Raw genomic sequence first — 15,146 nt, forward strand, 5'->3', positions numbered from 1 at the left:
ACGTGGGTGACGTCATGACGTCGTTGGTAGTATGAAAATTATGTCAGAGTGATACATCTCGACCTCTTACCTAATTTCCAGCTCACACATAGCCTTTTGACCTCATCCCCCTGAAGCAACAACATGTTCGCCGTCAGAAACTCGCTGCGTCTTTGCTCCAGGTTATCTAACCTGGCTGTGGTGAAGCGAGGATGCGCTGGAGCTTCCATCCCAGTTGACGACGTTGTGAACGGACTCACAGATGAGCAGATTCAGGTTAGCTCATCGCGCGGCTTTTATTAGCACAACAAAGTTTCTCCGTGTCTGTTGGTGAAAGAGCAGGGAGGCAAAACAACAAAAAACATTTCTTTATACTTTCGATAGTATTTATATATATAAAAAAGATGCAGTTGTCGTTATTTGGCAGAAAAGACGGAGCTAATAAAGTGCACGCGGCGCTACATCTAAAGTTTGCTACCAAAGCAAAGGAAGGAGACAAAAAAGCTTATTTTTACTGTTAGAAAATATGCATAATACGGATGCCAGGTACTCCTAAAACTACTTTTACTTAATAATTAACAAATATATATTCAAAATTTTCTTAAAATACACTGATTTATTAATTTGTCTTTAAGGCAGATTTTGGGTTCTTTGAAAGCTGCTTTGAATAATATTTATCCAGGCAGACATATTTGTTGGCAGGTGTGATTGCCGGAAGCTGATTGGAGGAGAGCGGGGGTGGAGTCCATAGTAGCCATTTGATTAGTTGAAATATCCCTGCCCATTTCTATAGTTAGTGTAATGAGGCCTGAGTGACGATGAACTCAAAAGGTACAAGTGTGAAAGAAGCCTTTCATAAGCACTTATAGGCAAACAAAATGTCATTTATGAAAGAGCACGTTTTAACAGAAGAAGCCAAGAACCAGGGGAATCAGCTGAATCCTTCATAGCTGCAGTTTAGCAGAAAACTGCCTGTATGGGTCACTGCAGGACGAAATGATAACAGATAGGCTAAACACAGTACCAAGGCCTGTCAGATGGATAGTGGATTAGCTCTGGAAAAGGCAGTGCAACAGATAAGAGAGAGATAAAGAGATAAAGAAACAACAACCAGTAGTGAGAGAAACAAATCTTATGGACATGACAGAAGCTAATGTGGATATATTGAAGTTTAGGAAAAAGACTTTCTAAGACAAGAAAAACTTTTGAGACAAAGAGTCAGAGTGATCATCAAAAAGAATACAATACCAGTAATGTGGACGCTGTGGCAGATCACCTGCACACTCCAAAAACATTTGTGCAGCGCGAGACGCCACATGCAGGAAATGTCAGAAAAAAGGACATTTTGCAGCGGTGTGCAGATCGAGCAGAATCGGAGCAGTTGTTGAAGATGAGGACGACACCCTGTTTCTTGGAGCAGTTTCAGCCGGAAGACAGCCTGATAACTGGAAAAAATGTAACTTTCAAACTGGATACAGGAGCAGATGTGACGGTGATACCAGCTGCCACCTACTCAAAAGACCTACATGGCCCGCTCACCAAAGCAAACAAAACCCCGCGTGGCCCCAGTGGAGAAGCCCTGTAAGTAAACGGTCAGTTTTATGCAGTCATACAATACAAAGATAGGAAAACAACGCAGCCAGTGTATGTCGTACAGAGACTGTCCAACCCTCTGCTGGGCTTTCCAGCTGTTTCAGCAGTGGGCCTGCTGCACATCGTCGACGACGTTAAAGAACTTGAGGCTGACATGAAAAATCTGTACCCCAGAGTGTTCACAGGGCTGGGCCTCCTAAAGGGAGAGTACAAGATAAAACTCAAAGAAGGTGCTAAACCTTATGCCTTGTCGCTACCCAGACGAGTCCCTTTGCCCTTATGTGACAAAGTAAAGGCAGAGTTAGAAAGAATGGAGAAAATGGGAGTGATTGAAGCCATCGAGGAACCAACAGAGTGGTGCGCTGGGATGGTTGCAGCCCCTAAGCCCAATGACAAAGTCAGGATCTGCTCAGATATGACTCACCTGAATGAATATGTTTGCAGGGAGCACCACATACTGCCGGCCGTGGATGAGTCGTTGGCCAAGTTTGCAGGTGCAACAGTAATCACAAAACTGAATGCTACAGCGGGATTTTGGCAAGTACCTCTACACCCAGATTTAGTCCCTTTATCCACATTTATCACCCTGTTTGGTCGGTACTGTTATAAAAGATTGCCGTTTGGAATCTCATCTGCACCGGAACACTTTCAATAGAGACTGACCCAAAGGCTGTCAGTTCTGGATGGAACCGTGTGTCATGCAGATGACATACTAGTGTTCGGGTCCACTCGGGAACAGCACGATCAAAGACTGCACAAAGTGTTAGAGCGTCTCCAGCAGGAAGGACTTACTCTCAACGATGACAAGTGCCAGTTTGCTGTAGAAAAAGTCATGTTTCTGGGTCACATCGTCTCGGCAGAGGGTATTGAAGCAGACCCCGGGAACATCCGAGCGATCATGGAGGTGTCTACACCCAAAGATGCTGCTGATGTGAAAAGATTTGTGGGCATGCTGAACTATGTTGGAAAGTTCTCCCCACGGGTCGCTGAACTCACACAGCCATTAAGAGAGCTCCCTTAGAGCAGACTCCAGCTGGGAGCGGGGAACAGCACAACAGCGCGCTTTTAAAGAGCTACGCCAGTTCACCCACAGTTCTCGCCCAGTACTGTCTAAACAGAGAGACCAAAATTGCAGCAGATGCAGCCACATCTGGATTAAGGGGAGTTGTATCCCAAAAACAACCAACGGGTGAATGGCGTCCTGTGGCCTTCATGTCACGCAGCATGGCAAATGCAGAGCACAGATATGCCCAAATCGAAAAAGAGGGTTTCTTTTTTTTCCGATTTGGGCTTGTGAGCGATTTCAGTCTTACCTGGTAGGAATGGATTTTGATCCAAACTCATCATAAGCCTCTCATTTACCTACTTGGCATCAGAGCTCTTGATGACTTGCCAGCTCGTATTCTAAGATTTAGGTTACGACTACTCCATTTTACATACAAAATCGAACACGTTCCAGGAAAAAACTTGATCACGGCAGACACACTGTCCAGGGCACCCATCTAAGCTCCACCCACAATGCAGGATAAGCAGTTGGAAGACGATGTGTGTGTTTCTATCAACCAAATTTTGCAACAGGTGCCAGCATCTGAAAGTAAACCAACATAAATCAGAAGGGCACAGGAAATGGACTCTACATGCCAAAAACTAACACATTTAGTACAATCAGGGTGGCCTACATGCAGAAAAACACTTCCACCTGAGCTTCAAGTGTAGCAGTACCACCCGGACTTGCTCGTTGCAGATGGATTATTAATGAAAAATGAAAGACTTGTCATTCCAGTCAACATGCAAGAGGAAACACTGGAAAGAGTACATGAAGGTCACCAGGGCATGACAAAATGCATTGCCAGAGCACACAAGTCCATATGTTGGTCCGGTTTGACCAAACAAATCAAAAACAAAGTAGAAAACTGCACAGTGTGCGTGCGGGAGGTTCATATTGCACCAGAGCCTCTCATGACAACGCCACTTTAGTAGGCCATGGCAGCGTGGTGCAGCCGATCTTTTCCAGTGGAACCGCGCCATGGATCTGATACTAGTGGATTATTTTTCCCGATACATCGAAGTGGCAAGCCTTACCACTACTACTGCAGTCCCAGTGATTTACAAACTGAAGGCCATTTTTATGTGGCACGGGGTTCCTGAAATCCTGATTACAAATAACGGCCCTCAGTTTTCAGCAGCTAAGTTTGCAGCATTTGCAAAGGACTATGATTTCAGCCATGTGACCTCAAGTCCCCACTACCCTCAAAGCCAGTTATCAGAGACCCTGCAGGAATAATAAGATGGCCAAAGGAAGAGATACAGACCATAGATGTTAAGACACAAAGCTCCTCACCATACATGGAGGGTTTCATCCCAAATCCAGCATCCAGCAAGACCCAAGGTGTAGGCTGTGCAAAGAGGCACCATGAACAATCCAGCACATAACTGCAGGATGTAAGATGCTGGCAGGGAAAGCATACATGGAGCGCCACAACCAAGTGGCTGGAATAATATACAGGAACATGTGTGCAGAATATGGACTGGAAACCCCAAGGTCAAAATGGGAAACGCCTCCGAAGGTGGTAGAGAATGAGAGGGCAAAGATCCTGTGGGACTTCCAGATCCAGACTGATAGGATGGTAATGGTGAACCAACCAGACATTGTAGTGGTGGATAAAGAACAGAGGAAAGCCGTTGTGGTGGATGTGGCAGTACCAAGCGATGGGAACATCAGGAAGAAGGAACATGAGAAACTGGAGAAATACCAGGGACTCAGAGAAGAACTGGAGAAAGCCTGGAAAGTGAAGGTGACAATGGTGCCTGTGGTAATTGGAGCACTCGGGGCAGTAACCCCCAAGCTGGAGGAGTGGCTACAACAGATACCTGGAAAGACCTCAGACCTCTCAGTCCAGAAAAGCGCAGTGCTAGGAACAGCTAAGATACTGCAGGACCCTCAAGCTCCCAGGCCTCTGGTAGAGGACCTGAGCTTGGAGGAGAAACCACCCGCGGAAGGGTGAGAGGGGCGTTTTTTTATACAAACATTTCTTTTTATAATCATTTTTCTTTTGAATGATTTTTTTTGTTCTATCCATTCTCCTCCTTAAACGTTTTCGTCGCAGCTGATGGTTCAATTCTTAGATTTGAGCAAAGCATAAGAACCAAATATCTTAATATCTAAATGCAGACACAAGGTTGAAAAACCTATTAGATGAGATCTAAACTGTTTGCTAAGATTATTTTTTTCCCCTCTCACAATCTGAAAATGCTAAATAAGTTCACTAGAACAGGTTTGTTTAATAACCTCCCTCTGTTTATCTTTTTCTTTTCTCAGTTAAGGCAGTCAGTTCGTAAATTCTGCTCAGAAAAGCTTGCTCCTTATGCAGATGACATCGACAAGAACAATGCGTTTCCAGAAATGCGGGTGAGTCTGCAGGAGTGGGGTCACAGGGTTTGGGATGGAAGATCTTTGAAAGCAGAGGAAAACTGTTGATTCACACACACCTCTGCTGTTGTGTTGGTCATTTATAAATGCACTACAAGCAGGGTCTTTGTCCGAGTGAGTCATGTGACCCTTCCCTCTGCAGGAATATTGGAAAGCAATGGGGGACATGGGACTGCTTGGTATCACAGCTCCAGGTAGGACTTTCTTTCTTTTTTAGCTTATCACTCATCGATTTAGAGGACCATTTATTTGTAAAAATGGAAATAAACAGTGTACTTCTCCCCCAGTGGAGGAAGGCGGTACAGGACTGGGCTACCTGGATCACGTCATCGTCATGGAGGAGATGTCCCGGGTGTCTGCAGCCATCGCTCTCAGCTACGGCGCTCACTCCAACCTGTGCGTCAACCAGCTGGTGCGTCACGCCAACCGCCAACAAAAGGAGAAGTACATGCCTAAGGTCAGGGTCTCGCTAAGCAGAGCTGCTGGTTTGGTTTGTCATGAACTGGATTTGTCATTTGGAATGATCCTATGATGACTCTGGCAGTTACTGTCAGGAGAGCACGTGGGAGCGCTGGCCATGAGCGAGCCCAACGCCGGGTCAGACGTTGTGTCCATGAAACTCCGAGCCACAAAGTCAGGTGAGGAGTGCGTCGCCCTCCTGATTCACACATGTAGGACCAATAATAATGGGCTGTCATCGATCACATCCTTGCACTCAGGTGTGCAGCCGTTTCTGCAGCTCTGGGGGCCTTTTTGTGTGTGTTTGTTGCAGAGGTGGATGCGTTTTTGGAGTGTGTAATTATAGCCCGACTACAATGCTGCACCTCGCTCATTCTGCCACTTAGAGAGCAGCTGAAGTGTGGCAGCTGCAACACCCAAGTGGGCTAATTGGCTCCTAAATATGGGTCACGCTTACAGTATGATCATCACTGAAACGCACCAGTGAAAGAGCGAGCTGTTGTGAGCTCGCAGCAGACGCAGTGAGACTAAAATGCTTTCACGTTGGGTTTTTTTTGGCCTTATCTCCAGTGTTGACATTCTTTTGACTACCTAACTCTTCAACTGTCTGCACAATTAATGTCATTCCAGCAGATTCAGAAGCACAGAAAAGCAGCCTTCCACTGAAATCCAACACTTGAAGCCAATACGAAAAGCCTTTTTTTCTTTTCTTTTCCCTGTCAAAGTTGGCTAATTCACTGTGATTATGGTATGACAGAAGGGCTGGCGACACCTCCAGTGTTAAAGGTTGAGTAAATGTAGCTCCTGAACTGAACTGTAGCACTCTGGAAAGTTTTTTTTTTTTTATGAATGAACACTGATTAAATAAGTATGGAGTGTAAACAGGCCAGATTTTTAAAAAGCTTCCAAACTAAATAAAAAAAAGTATGAAATAAAGTTTAGTTCAGTAAAAGTTTGTTGTTGGATTGCATTTTGATGAGCATTGATTAAAAATATTAGATTATGGTCCTAGATCAATGAAACTAAACTTTTTTTTGAGCCCAGGACCAGTTTAATATTAGAATGATTTTTTTTTTCTCCCAGCATCTGCACAACGCTGAAATTGACATAATTTTTTTTCATTTTAGTTTTTGGCTTTCATTAACTTTTGAGAGAAAAGTAAATTTTCATCCTCTGTAAATTATCTTCAGATGGTTTAAACATTCTTTATTTTCTAGTTTTCATGTTGGATCTATAAAATGTGAAATCAATTTGACCTTAATTTACCGTTAACTGTCAAAGTAGAAGCTAAAAACCAGACGCCAACTTCACTTGCATCTGACTATGAAGGTAGGGCAGATGAATACTACAAAATAAAACGATTTAGCCATCACACAACCTTTTTTTCCTGAGTAAATAATAAACATTACTATTATGTATGCAACTTTATTAGCAGCGTCCTGGTAGCATTAAAGAATTGGTCGCTGTATGTTTTGCAAAGCGGGTTTTGGTGTGTGAGAACAGCAATAAATCCATGTTTTGAGAAAAGTCTGCTGTTCTTATGTCTGTTAAATTCAGATTTATTTTTAGTTTTAGGTCAAAGACTCTTTTTCTGTCTCCTAACGGGTTCTTTTCTGCGTTAAGGAACTTTCCAAATACGTTTATTTTTGTGAACTTTGTTAGCTTGGTGGTTTAATTTAGTGGTCGGAGCTGCTGCCCCAAATCCTACAGCTTAGTAAGGAAGTTATTTTTTGTTTATTCATTCATCTTCTTCCATTTTGTCCCTTTCGGAGTCACGGGGCTGCTGGAGCCTATCCCGCCCATTGTGGGCGAAGGCAGGGGACGCCCTGGGCGTTATTTTTTGTATGTTTTTAAATTTCACCACTCTTATCTGCTGTCTAAAATCTTGTGAGATGATAAATTAGTGTTAAACTGCAAATAAAACAAAACATCCTGACTGTGTGATGAAACATGAAGCAAAATAATTCAAACTCACAGCTTGGTTCATCTTCAATAAACTAAACTTTATCCCTCATGATCGTCATGTTGACTCAGTGATTGTGATCTTTTCCTGGTTAAAGCTGCATTTTTTAACATCATTTGTGTCGCGTCTGTGTGACTCTTTATTTCTGTTTCTTATGACAGACTTGAGTATAAATCAGGCGTAAAAAGCATCTTAAACTTCTGAATTGCTCCAAGTGAATCTACAACAGTCCCTTGTTTATCGTGGGAGTTGCATTCTAAAATAACCTGTAACAGACCAATCTGAGAGGTAGTCATCTTTATTTTTTACTACAATTATTGATGTGTTAAGGCTGTAAAACCCCTGACTGCACACTTTATATACGTTTATCAGACAGATTTGAACATTTTCACACTTTTCTCTCTTGTTTAAACTCTGAGTTCCAACCTTCATAGGAAAATAAGTCCAGTATTATAGAATGAAAACAAAAATGTATGAATGCATTCTCTAGATATGAGTCGGTATTGAGGAGATTAACAAGGTCAACAGCCAATCAGGATGCAGAACACAGTTTGAAATCAAAGAATGCAAAATTGCGTAAAGAAAACTGCAAGGCCACAAAAGGCGACCTGCGTTATAGCGAGGGACCACTGTAGAGTTGAGAAGTTATCCATTTTCTTGTGTTTATCTAAAACTGATTGGTTTCAGAGTCGAGTGTTATCATAAAGGCTTCATCACGCGATGGAGTCTGACCCAAGAAGCTGTTAAAACACGGTTTCCTTCTCTTGTAAAGACGATTTCAATGATTGATGGAGTGTGTTTCCCTCACAATTCACTTAACGGAAAGGGGTGAATAATTTCTGTTGCTTCAACTTTTCCAGGCGACCATTATGTTTTGAACGGCAACAAGTTCTGGATCACAAACGGGCCGGACGCAGACGTGCTGATCGTGTACGCCAAGACGGACCCCGGTGCCTATCAAAAAGGAATCACCGCTTTTATTGTGGAAAAGGTAAATCCAGCCTTTTAGCAATGTGAAGTGCATTAAACAAATTTAAAAAAAACGTTGTAATGGAGCAAACACTTGTGAATGTGCTCATCCATCAGGGCATGGCAGGATTCTCCACCGCTCAGAAACTAGAAAAACTCGGAATGAGGGGGTCCAACACCTGCGAGCTGGTCTTTGAAGACTGCAAAGTTCCAGGCATGAAATGAAAGATCTCACTTTTTTTGGGACAGTTTTGTGTAGTCCTGACACTGTACACCTCCATTCAGTTTCCCATGCCATTTACTGGTGGGCGTGGCTAAAGATCTGAGATCAAAAGAGGCGATCCAATACACCAGTCAGTCCAGCAGTTGGGCATACGCCACCTACCCAACTCCCAGAGGAGAACAATTGATCCATTTAAAAACTGTTTGTTCTCTTTGGTTTTGGTGGCTTCTCCTGCATTTATGTTATATTTTTGAGACTTTTTTTTATTTTTATGTATTTATTTATTTTTTGAACACACTTTATTCAAGTATGCAGATCAATTATTGACTTTTACAGCATAACGAAATGAACAAAGAACATTTGGCATCTCAGCAGAAATGAAGGCATCAATAGGAGTCTTTTAAAAACAGTTTCCCAGGATTCAAAAAGCATAAAAATAAATAAATAAAATAAATAAAAAATGAACCAATAATTTACAGAGAAAATATTACACTGTGCGCCGATTATGAATGGATAAGCCGTCCTTAAAGGTAAACAAAACTGTCTCATTGCAAAAACACACTTTGCAAAAATGTATCCATCTGGCCAACCAAAGTGTTCAGTCACAGGAGTCCATAAGTCATAGAACATCTCTGACCTCAAATGAAGTTCAGCCGTTATTTTTTCCATTAAATAAACTTTCTTCATAGCCTCCATCCACTGTGCAAGAGTCAGGGGTGAGGTTTTAAACCAAGGTCAGGTAATCGTCTTTTTTGACACCAGTAGAAGAATTCATATAAGTTTAGCTTTTTTCTTCTCTATACCTTCTTCAGGAAGGATGCCTATTATCTAGTAAAGTGGATCTTTGAGACTTTTAAAAGTTTTCTTGCCTTTAAAAGTCTGGCGTTTTGTCTGATGGTCCTCATCTTAAAGTATTTTTTGTCTTGGTAAACGTCACAGAGGAGAACGTGCTGGGTCCACTAAACAAAGGCGTCTATGTGATGATGAGTGGCTTGGATCTGGAGAGGCTGGTGCTTGCAGCCGGACCTGTTGGGTGAGGCGCTTCAGACTAAATCGAGAATTCTGAAACTGTGTGATTAAATCAAGCTTTATTCATGTTTTGATTTAAACTAATACATGTCATCTGTTGGTGTAAATGGATTATAGTGAAGAAACAAAAAGTTTTTTTTGTTTTTTTTTTTAATTTCACAGTTGAACCGCTAAGAATTTTGTTGGTTTCCCTAGCTATAGGGCTGCACGATATGAGGAAAACTCACGATTTGCTATATTAGTGATTAATATTGCGACAAATGTATAACTTGCCCTACATGAAGAAATACCAAAACAACTAACAACAACAACAAAACAACGCGATAACGATAAATTTGTGATTTATTGTGCAGGGCTAATTAGCTCCATGCAGTCACCCACAGAGCTGCATTTGTTTTTTGTGTGTTTTTTTTCTTTCTGTCTGTAATAGTGCTATATAAGTATACGTCGTTTGTTATAGTTCTAAAACGATCATAAATATCACTTTCCAGCATCATGCAGGCGGTTTTGGACAACGCGATTCCCTACATGCACGTCAGAGAAGCATTTGGACAAAAAATCGGACACTTTCAGGTGGGATTGGTCAAATCTTGTTACTTCTGCTGGAATTGGGGAAGTCGGCGGTCGTGGCGGTGTCCTCATGAAAAATCCCTTTCTTCCCCACAGCTCATGCAAGGCAAGATGGCCGACATGTACACCAGGCTGAGCTCGTGTCGGCAGTATTTGTACAACGTCGCTCGAGCTTGTGACAGAGGACACTTTAGTGCAAAGGTGAAGAAAACTGTAGTGATAAAGCAAAACATCTTGATTCTCCTTACCAGAATCTGATTCCATGTTTTTGATTCCTTGTTTTCTTTTGCAGGACTGTGCAGGAGTGATCTTGTACTGCGCTGAGAATGCTACTCAAGTTGCTTTGGATGGAATTCAGTGTTTGGGTAAGAACCAAAGGAATCACTCAGACACCTTTTTAGAGTTTGTGTTCTCTTGGGTATTTCAAGTTTTATGTCAGAAAATAAAATGAAAAATCCAAACAATCCATTTATTTGATTTGTCCATTGTAAACAGACATTTTATAAGACGATTATAAGTTGTTTTCTCTGTTTTCATTTGTTTGTCAGAAAAAAGATGGTTGGAAATCAAAACAAAAGGAAAGCCTTATTTACATAATGTCTCTGAATTGGAATTTTGAGCACGTAACCACGGTGACCAGCTAGTTAGGCCTCCTAGGTGTTTGAAGGGATGGCTTTGGAACAACAATCAGGACATTATTTTTAAGGCAAAGAAAATAAGATAGTGCTGTTCAGTGTTTGTATGTTGCCGCAGTTTGAAGAATCCAGTACTTCAGTATGAAAATACATCAATTTTTAACATGTTTAAATCTTACATTTCTTTATTTGGAAGTAAGACAAAAAAAACAACAACCTCAAGTTTCCTCTGATCTCGATATAAGAGGATTTAAAATACGTGTTTTTTGCATAGGATTTTTGAATCCTTTTTAAAAAAAATTAAATGTTTTAATTTGTTTGTTTGTTTCTGTTGATAAAAAGAAACTTAAAAATGGAAAACTCCTCCATTTAGTGTTTCTCTGTTTTGACTTGTTGACTTTTGAATTTTCATTCAAATAATATGAAAATAGCTGATTTAATTTTGTGAACCTTGTCATTTTAAACTACGCACATAAAGGTCGGTTTATTGTCACATTTAGGTTGAAAATATAAAATGGGTTTATGCTTGAAAAAAATTCAGTTTATTGCCAGATAGCATTATAGAACTTATAATAGTTCACTTTAATAGAAACTAGTTTAGGTTTTGGTTTCAATAAAAAATACCAAAATTTCTTTCATGACAGACTTGAAATTTCTTTCTTTCCTTTCTTTCCTTTCATGAAAATTATTGATGTCAAGTAAGTTTACAGGTTTGTCTTACATATTGAACATTTTCATGATTTAGCTTCAAGCTAAACCATTGTTTTGTGGCCAAAAAGCTACAGGAAATGACCCAGAAGACTCTAAAAGAGCTAGAAGAAGAAGAAGAAGAGAAACCGCAGACTAACCTTTTGATGAAAGTGAAATGGTGACAGGATGTGTGTTGGGAGCCTCTAGAAGCTCTGTCTCATTCGGACCCGTCTTCTACACGACTTAAAGTCTCACTCCGATCATCATCTATTGTAAAAGCGTTCCCATTGGTCTTTTGATTATGTTTATGCTAATCAAAACATTAAAAAGAAGTGTTGTTTTCTTGGACATAGTTTCTGCAGAGCTGCAAAATGTTTTATTTGAAATTTTCCTCTAAGCTGTTGTCGGGAGTGTTGGCGCAGAGCAACCCCGCCCCTCTTCCCTTCCCTGTTGCTTAGAGCTCATAGCAGTGATCTTGTGGCTCGCCCAGCATATATTTTTTTTCAAACTGCATTTTTTTCGTTTGCTCCTGATTCACAACAGTTTGAATAAAAAAAAAAATACTCAGAAATGCTTTTTTTAAGCTGAATTTTCTTTAGACATCGTCAGAAAAACAACACAATAACAAAACACAATTTACTTCAGAGCGGTTTCTTGAATAAAGACTATCCACTAAGCTTTCATTCATTATGGTGTGAAGACTGCAGCCGCTCCGCTTCATATCCACAGTCTGTTTTCTACTCTGCTGGCTTTTTGTGAATCGCAGAGGTGGGACAAAGGTATCGTTCCATCTGTGTCTGCGGTTGGAAGTGATAACAGGTGAAGATGAGGGCTGTGTAGAAGTATCACATCTCTTCTATCTTGTGTTGTTCTCAGTGTGCAAAAAGTGATTTCTGAATGATCATACTCCACTGAGCTCAGTTTGTGCATTTATATGAAAGCGAATTTGCCTCTAAATTCAGGTTATAATGCATATGTGTTTTCTTTTCTAGTAATGTTGTTGGTCTATGCCAGGTGTCTATAACACAAAAAAAGCCATTTAAGACCTAACCTAATTCTAACCAAAACCCAGTGAAAACGTCAAATTCCAGCTTCCTCATTTGAAAAAATAAACTTTATTTACATGTTTGTGGGCCATCCATTCATTCCTAAAATGTAGCTTTTAATTTTTTTAATAATAAAATTATAACATTGTTATATATTTCTACATAAACAAGTTTAATTTTTCTTCTTTGACCGGAGTACTTTTAAGTTCCTTTCAAAATAAAATACACCCTGTGTTAAAGAAGATCCTCTTGTTGCAGCAGATTTTTGCTATCAAACATAAACATAACAAAGGAAAGAATCCAATAAAATGTAATACAAAATGTAAAATGCAATTTATATACTTTAAGAACTTTGCATCTGAACAGCAACTAGGAACTGTTGTGAGCTTTAAATTTATTCTAATGGAAACTTTTCTGCCAGTCTACCTCAGTCAACTCGCATGTTAAAAATTTTAAAATAACTCACCAAAATGAACTGAAACCGTTTATTCCAGACTACAAATCCAATTCATGTAAACTGTAAACATTACTCTTTAAAGCCAAAGAGCCACAATGGAGGGGCTGCAGAAATTTAAAAAAGCTAGATGTGGCCCCAGAGCCTCAGTTCATCCCGAGCAGAGTTCAGTTGGAGAACATTCCCTCATTTTCATCAGTGTTCTAACCGTGCCTCGTGTATGTCTGTCCTCCATGCGTGTAGGTGGAAACGGCTACATCAATGACTACCCGATGGGCCGCTTCCTGCGAGATGCCAAGCTGTATGAGATCGGTGCAGGAACTAGCGAGGTCCGCAGGCTGATCATCGGACGCGCCTTCAACTCCATGTTCAAATAGATTTCAGTGAGAACGAGTGGAGTGGTTTGGAGTGGTTTGTCATACCCGTGACCTTACTACAGAAACCCCTGATGAAGCTGGGATTATACAGAAACACATTTAGGAGTGATCAGTATCAGCCGGTCACTAAATATCAGCAGATGTTAAGCGGTCTTCACTCTGAAAGTTGCTGAAAAGCTCCAAATTTGGATGCCACATCTAATCAGTAATGTGTGTTCATTGAAACGCTCCTGAAATGGGTTCATTCTTGACCGACTGATTGAATTTTGTGACTTTGGAGGCGGCACTTGTGTCATCACTGTTTTTCCATTCATAATCACACAAACTGTTTCGAAACAGCCTTATTTTACTCGTCTGATTCTGAAATATTCCATTGTAATTATGTGACTGTGATAAATAAGTGTACTTTATGCCTCTGTAAACGTTAGTAGAAATCCTCCACAACCTGTTTCTCTCAACTCTGTCATCACGTAGCTGTACAGTAAAATAAAAAAGTATAGAATTATAGTTTTGTTTGCAATAAAATAAATGCTTGACTTTTGTTTCTTTGATGACTTCAAAATAAAAAAAGTAACTATGTTTTTAAGCTCTGTATTGATTTTAAATCTATTTGAACAAATGTCTTATTTTGGTAAACTAAAACTTGATTTTCATGAGTATTTATTGTTGTTTCCACTTTATAGGGAAAAAGTCAGGCGGCTTTGGTGATTATTTTATTCAAACAGGGGAAAGTAATCATTTTAGTGTTGGTTTGGAGACGCTTTTCTCCCTTTTATGTTAGGAAAAAACTGGAATTATTGCCTAAAGTCCTGAATGACATTGGTTTAAAATAAATAAAATATGACATTTTTTCACATGTAAAATACAAAAAGACAATAATTTGAAAGGCACTAAATTGGTAGATTGTGCATAAAGTGTTGATTTCTACAGTTATTTCAAAACAAAAGTATTTTAGTACATGCACATCAAATATTGAAGTTAAATATAAAACTGTCAATTTATTTTTTAATTCATGAAAAATTAAAACTCCTTTTCCATCTTAAATGATTTCTTCTATGTCATTCCTACAATTTCATAAATCCTCCTCTCCATGCAGCCACTAAAACCCGTCTGTCAGTGCGTATAATGACTACACCTTCAATCCATCAGCTGCCGTTTTATCTCCGTCACATACAGAGGCTCAGGCTGATTGATGAGCACAAAATCTGCTTCCTCACTGATGCTCTGTCACAACCATCCTTGATTGTGTTGAAAGATAACGTTTTGCTTTGGTTTGGGTTTTTTTTAATTCATGTTTTGACTTCCTAACCCCTCCAGTGTAGAGAATAGAATGACATTTACACACTTGATCACATGTCCGATTGACCCTACTTGCCCACAGGAAGAGGATCTTCCATGAGTCTTGTTGTTTATACAGATACAGAATAAAAAGGCCGTTCGGAAAACACACGGCCCGTCTGTCTCCACTCAACACAGAGCTCCTTGTTTGCAAAAACGGCAGAGACGAAAACAATCCCAATGCATTTGAATAATACATGGAGCCGTACTTCAGGGTGGATTTTCCCCTCAGAGAGAAACAAGGCGACATTATTATTATTGAAATCCTGATCTTGTCTTTCTAAAATGTAAAAATATGAGTGAATTAAAGCTGTTTTTATTGAGAATAGCTTTCCAAAAACAATATTTTAAATAAACTGCAGTGTTTGTATATTTCAAAACAATCTTGTCT

The 15,146-nt window shown here is 40.1% G+C and overlaps 1 protein-coding gene across 1 annotated transcript; it reads left to right on the forward strand.

Moving 5' to 3' along the window:
* On the forward strand, positions 1 to 13,959 carry ivd (isovaleryl-CoA dehydrogenase). The gene is made up of 12 exons (XM_004082268.4): positions 1 to 255; positions 4,892 to 4,981; positions 5,145 to 5,196; positions 5,290 to 5,459; positions 5,547 to 5,640; positions 8,285 to 8,415; positions 8,511 to 8,607; positions 9,556 to 9,649; positions 10,137 to 10,218; positions 10,312 to 10,416; positions 10,508 to 10,580; positions 13,284 to 13,959. Exons 1-12 carry the CDS (start codon positions 124 to 126, stop codon positions 13,415 to 13,417), a joined length of 1,254 nt encoding a protein of 417 aa, XP_004082316.1. The 5' UTR covers positions 1 to 123; the 3' UTR covers positions 13,418 to 13,959.
* Positions 13,960 to 15,146: the final 1,187 nt, after the last annotated feature.

This window comes from Oryzias latipes, chromosome 22 (assembly GCF_002234675.1).
Source record: "Oryzias latipes chromosome 22, ASM223467v1".
NCBI lineage: Eukaryota > Metazoa > Chordata > Actinopteri > Beloniformes > Adrianichthyidae > Oryzias > Oryzias latipes.